A 6,198-nucleotide genomic window follows, 5' to 3' on the forward strand; every position below is an offset into this window, starting at 1 on the left:
TTTCTTACATACATACATACAAACAGATGAGTAAGTTATTATTATGTGGAATGTTAGGATAAAATGGTGATTTAGTTACCAGAAAGATTACAGTTACCACTTTTGAGAACATTACCAGGTATCAAATTGAAAAAGATTACAATTACCACTTTTGTAATAATTGCTTTTGAGAAACAAATTTTTGTGGCAAGGTGGTAACGTGATCCAACCACTTTTGAGAACATCCTTCAGTCGTAAGGCATGTCAAAGCCATGGGCTTTGTAATAATTGCTTCATGAACCGGACCCCACCAAATCAAAATCTCCTCCTTGGACTTCTTGACCAATTCCCACGAGGTGATATGGCAGATTATCACAAAGCACATTAGCTACAAAAAATGAAACTTAAAACATGAATTTTATTTCATGTGTTGAAAACATAACAAGAAAAGGAAATAAGAACATATATACCTCCTCCTATTGTTTCTCCTTCTGAAAGGACCTTTACTGAATGCCCAATCAACATTCACATTCTGAGTCAGCAGCTCACCCCCATCCATTGCAGCTATAGCTTTCTCAGCTTCTTCAAAGCTTTCATACTCAATCAATGCATACCCCTGTTGCAGTATAAAGCCAAATTACAACTTTGCCACTTCCATACTTCATACATCAAGAAAACACAACTTACTACAAAATAATATCACAATACCTTGACAAAACCAGTCCTGCGATCAAGATTTAGATGCAAGTTCTTAATCTCACCAAACTCCCCACTGATTATAATAATAATAATAATAATAATAATAATAATGATAATAATAATAATAATAGATATTTCGGTTTCCTAATACAGATAAATTCTAGGTGAACTACTTACCTGTATAAGTTTCAACACCTGAGGATCAGAATAGGGGAGATTCTTTGACAAAATTTATATTTGAAAACGAGTCACATAAAAGAGATGTGCAATACCTTGAATTCAGCAGAAGTCTTGGAGGATTCTTAGATGGATCACTTACAGGATACTTCGTGACCTAGCTCTTTTGGTTGTGTAATCGAACCGAGCATCGAGCTTGATTGCAGTTGATGGATAGGCAATACGAAGGAGGGGGAGAGAAAGATGAATAAAATACATCCCTTCTAATTTTGTCTCCTGTCTCGATCTAAGATACGAACCTCAAACCCGGGAAAAACGAAAAACCACAGAAATCGCCTGAAAACAAAATCAAATCCACCTAGTGGTGGGGAAGAAGGACCAGAAGAGGTGATGAAGGTTGGAAGTGGATGAGGGGGCGGAGACCCCTTGTCGATTTCGTGAAGACTTGTGAACGATGGAAAGAGCATTTAGGGTAAAGGAGATCATGAGGCGCGTTTTCTAAGAGGGAAGAATACACCTGATCAATTAAAGGGAGAATGAAGGTATGGATTTTGGAGGCTGTGGTTGTTGATCGATAATTAAGAAAATAAAGAACGAGATGCAGGAAGGGTTTGAACATACCATTTTTACCATCTCTTTTAAGCATGAGAAGTTGTTGTGAGCTCCAAGAATTATGTGAGGTCCGATTCAAATCCCCAATATATTTATTGATTATGTGAAGATGGGCCATGTGCGAAGATAAAAAGATGAAGACAGACCATATCTAAAGAATTTTGGGCAAAGTTATGGTTAGATCTGATTAAAAGTATATCTATAGATATCAAAGCGGCCATGGAATTTGCAGAGCTTCATTAATTAGGTCAAGGAAAAGAGAAGGGGTTTTCGGTTGTTAGAAGATGAGAATAATGTGGGGTTTTAATTTTTTTGGGATTTGATTTCCCCCCTTAGCTATTAAAAGATGGAGAACGCGCGTTTTATGAAAATTTTATAAAGCGACATGCATAGACGACACGCCTTTTATGCTGAGTGCCCTCCGTGTTTTTTTTTTTTTTTTTTTTTGTTCCGACACTAATTTTCAGGGGACGCAAAAATGCGCGCCCAAAATCCTTCAAATTTTAGAAGAGATGACATTATTTTTAGAGCACACGCTTTTGCGTATCGTAAATCACCGCGTGTCATGGTTCGCGCGTCATTAAAGGCCTATATTCTAGTAGTGTCAGGACCACTCGAAATATGGCAAAGTTATTTGTAACAACAATGGTGGATAGAAATTAAGAGACAATTTCATGACAATTGAGATTCACCATACCAAAATGTCAAAATATAATAGCATGAAATAAAAATGAGAATGAAGATTCTTTGATGAATTGTATTCTTAAATAATGAAGATTGTTTTCAAGAATGAGTTACTAAAAAACTTGTATTCTTATAGAATGTGTCAAAAATGAAAAAAATGACATTGTATTTTTATAGAATGTTATAGTAAAAATTGTTTTTTTTTTTTTTGTTTTTTTGGACCTTAGATTCTTCAATAATATTAATAATAGATGAATATTTTTTAAGAATGTTGTTATTCTTCAACTCATGCTTCAAAAATTTGTTATTATTCAAAATGTTCATTCAATCAGAATATGTATTTTAAACTCTTGGTCCGTATTCATCCCTACATCCACACAACACTTACCATCCACATTATAACCTGGCCCTATATATATATATATATATATATATATATATATATATATATATATATATATATAGATATAGAAGTAAGTTCAAATAAAAACAGTAAATATTGTGAAAACGTAAAAATACTATTTTTATGTTATTATTCTGTAATGAATGTTGTATATGTTATTGTTAAATTAATTCAAATATGAATATTAACTTTTGATTAGTCATATATTCTTTACAATGTTATTATTCTATTATAAACTTATGTATGTTCAATTTTGTAGTAAATTCTAATTTTAGTTTAACTTTTGACTATTCGTTTATTCATTGCTGAATAATGACATAAAGTTGTCGATATAAAATTCATTGCAGAATAATAACATAAAAAAGTGTTTTTACGTTCTCACGTTATTTACTGTTTTTATTTGAACTATCCTCTATCTCTCTCTCTCTCTCTATATATATACACACATATGTATATATATATATATATATATATATATATATATATTGGAGCATCGAGAGTAGGGACATCAATTGAAACCTTTTCGTCGAAAATAAATTTTGTCCACCTCAATATATTGTGTTTGTGGTGAAGTGAGGGTAATTTTAGCATAAACATCTTGTTTGTGGTATATAATGTCTCTATCTTGATAAATGTAGATATTAAGTGTAACAACCATAGATTTTACGTCAAATTTAAACTTTTTCAATCATAAATAAAAACCACATAACATTGTTTACAAAATGTTTTTAAATCATTTTCCATCAGAGTTTCCCAAAAATCATAACATAAGGATGATGAGCGATATGGTCACACCTTCGCCTTTCCACGATCTCCTGAAGTACCTGAAATAATAAACTAAAAACTGTAAGCCCGAGGGCTTAGTAAGCTACCCCTAAAATACCAATACCACACTGACAATACCACAACAGTAATAATCAGTTAAATCAACATGCATACTGGGCCATCGGCCTGACTGGACGGCCCTATTGGGCCTACAGTCTGTCTGAATCCATCCCGAGCCTTTGGTATGACTGGTCCGCCACGTGGGCCTGCAGTCTCCCTGGACCGCTCATAGGGTATATTAGCCTTCAGCACAAAGCAGGACCGGCTCAACCCAGCCACAAGCAAATAACCATGTGTGCATACTATCATATACATGCATATATAAACATCAAACATATTTGTCACACTGATCATCAATCATAGAATTCTCCTGTAACTAGAGTACCGACCTAGCAGGTCACTAACACACCAATCTCTACGGATCATAAGAGCATAACATACTGTCTACCTAGATTCCAAACTAACAGATCATAACCACATGAAACATACCATAACAATAACAACTAAAGGGGACGACCTTGGTGCTGTAGACCCTATCGATATAGTGAGGATAAGTCACCTTGCAGATGCCGACTCAAAAGGCAAACTCCAACTCTCGGTTCACTTGACACAGGCCCCACCACCTATCGTCACAGCACAACATACTCATAAGTCCTTAACCTTATAAGGTACTCCATAACCCACTATTCAACCCCTGGATAAAGTCAAAGTCCTCAGTCAAGGTCAACAGTCCATGTTGACCTTAACTCACCGAGTACCCTTGGGTACTCGCCAAGTTCTCTGAAGTACATTTCAACTCGCCGAGTCATCAGAGTGACTCGTCGAGTTCTTTTGATTCTCGATCAAACTTAAGGTCACCCGTCAAGTTCCCTCCTTTCAAATCGATAGATACACACTCATACATATCCCAGAGAAAACTCATCCGACTCGCCGAGTTGTTCTTCAACTCGTCGAGTCTTATGGCGATCTTCATCGGACTCGCCGAGTTGTTTATCAACTCGTCGAGTTCACAGCCATCTTCATGTGACTCGCTGAGTTAACCTTGCAACTCGCATAGTCTATTAAGTCCTTTTTTCCATATAGACTTGTTTTGAGCCATGCAATGGCTCTAACATATAGATCCAAGCTTCTAGGGCATGCTTAGCACGTAAAGTTGCAAACTTTACGTGCATGCATGACCATAAAGGCTCTAAATGGCTATTCTAAGTTGTTAATGGAACTTTATGCTTAAGAAGGACCTTAATCACAACCAAGACTGTGACTTTATGCTTTTAGAATCCAAGGAGGGTCCAGATCTGAAGTTACAACTTCAGATCTAGCCCATAGCTCATAATACCAACTTGAAAATCCATAAAAGCCCTAGAAACTCAACAAAAGGGAAAGAGGGAAGTAAAAATGGCACTTTGATACCTCCAAAGGATGCTAGCTGAGGTAAATCCGGCTTCCCACTCCTTCCTTGCTTTAATTTTCTTTGCACTCTTAGCTTTCTTCCTCCAAGATCCTCTTTTCCAAGCTTTAACACCACACCAAGGCACACACTCACAAATTAGGGTTTTAAGAGGGCTCTCAAAGACTGTAAAGAGGCCAAAGGAGGCTAAGGCTCCTTTAAATAGAGGTGTAAACCCCGGGATTTTGGGTTTCCACTACCGGCTCCTACTCGCTGAGTCCCAACATGGACACGTCGAGTAGGTCACTTAAAACACGATTCCACCCCGCTGCTACTCGACGAGTAGGTCAATCAACTAGTCGAGCAGAGCTGAACGTAATAAAGCTTATTTAAGCAATACCTGAGAATCGGGGCGTTACAACTCTCCCCCACTTGAACTAGACTTCATCCTCGAAGTCCGTTGGAGTAAACAATGCTGGGTAATTCTCACGCATCTCCGCCTCCGACTCCCATGTCCACTCGGATCCCTTCTGATATTCCCACTGTACCCTTGCTAAAGGTATTTCCTTGTTCCTCAGAATCTTCTTCTTCCTTTCCAAGATAGCCACAGGTCTCTCCACATAGTTCAGGCGCTTATCGACCTGTATGTCATCCAACGATACCAAGCGATATCTCGCTTCATACCAGGCCACCAATAACTCGAACTCAAATCAGGGTACATCTTTGTGGCTCCCGAGTGAATCGAAAAACGAGACTTATTAGCCTCCTCCATCACTGTCTGCCGGACCCCCGCCGGACATCGAAACCCAAACCCAACCGTAACGGGTCAACAATCCGCGGCTATCCTGAACAAACCGGGGCGCTTTCGCACTTAATCCTCTCCAACTTCCAGTTCTCTGACCTTATGACCTTAATCTAAGCATCCTTGATCAAACCCACCAGTGGGGAATCCACCGCTATCCTCATACACCTGGCTAGGGTCGAGGACCCAGCTGACTTGCGGCTCAGAGCATCCGCAACCACATTCTCTTTACCAGGATGGTAAAGGATCTCGAAATCATAGTCCTTAACCACATTCGTGTCGGATTAGTGTCTAAGCCCGTAACCATATTTGGTAAGTACTTGACCCGGTTGTGCATGGTCCTTTTGGGTTGCCTTCACCAAAACAACTTGACTGGAGAAATAATAGAGAAAGAGGTTATTATGATTTATTAATATATTATAGGAATAATATATTAAAGGAAAAATCATATTTGTTTAATTAATATTGGTCAATAATTAAATTAAGAATTAATTTTGTAATCAAATGTAATTAATTAAACTACAGGGGCTGAATTGTAATTATGTGATAGTTGCAAATTAGGGCAATGGATGCCCCAAGGAAGGCGTGGACGAATTCAAGGGGATAAGGCCCTAGAATTCGTCCAAGGAT

The 6,198-nt window shown here is 37.7% G+C and overlaps 1 protein-coding gene across 1 annotated transcript; it reads right to left on the reverse strand.

Annotated features, from left to right (window-relative positions):
• Nucleotides 1-363: 363 nt before the first annotated feature.
• LOC145064221 (RNA-binding protein Y14A-like) lies at nucleotides 364-1,322 on the reverse strand. The gene is made up of 4 exons (XM_079011708.1): nucleotides 1,180-1,322; nucleotides 688-751; nucleotides 450-595; nucleotides 364-367 (listed from the first exon to the last, which is right to left on the reverse strand). The coding sequence occupies exons 1-4, from the start codon at nucleotides 1,320-1,322 to the stop codon at nucleotides 364-366; spliced, it is 357 nt and encodes a 118-aa protein (XP_078867834.1).
• Nucleotides 1,323-6,198: the final 4,876 nt, after the last annotated feature.

This window comes from Lactuca serriola, chromosome 7, assembly GCF_051521515.1.
Source record: "Lactuca serriola cultivar US96UC23 chromosome 7, Lser_US96UC23_V15, whole genome shotgun sequence".
Classification (NCBI taxonomy): domain Eukaryota; kingdom Viridiplantae; phylum Streptophyta; class Magnoliopsida; order Asterales; family Asteraceae; genus Lactuca; species Lactuca serriola.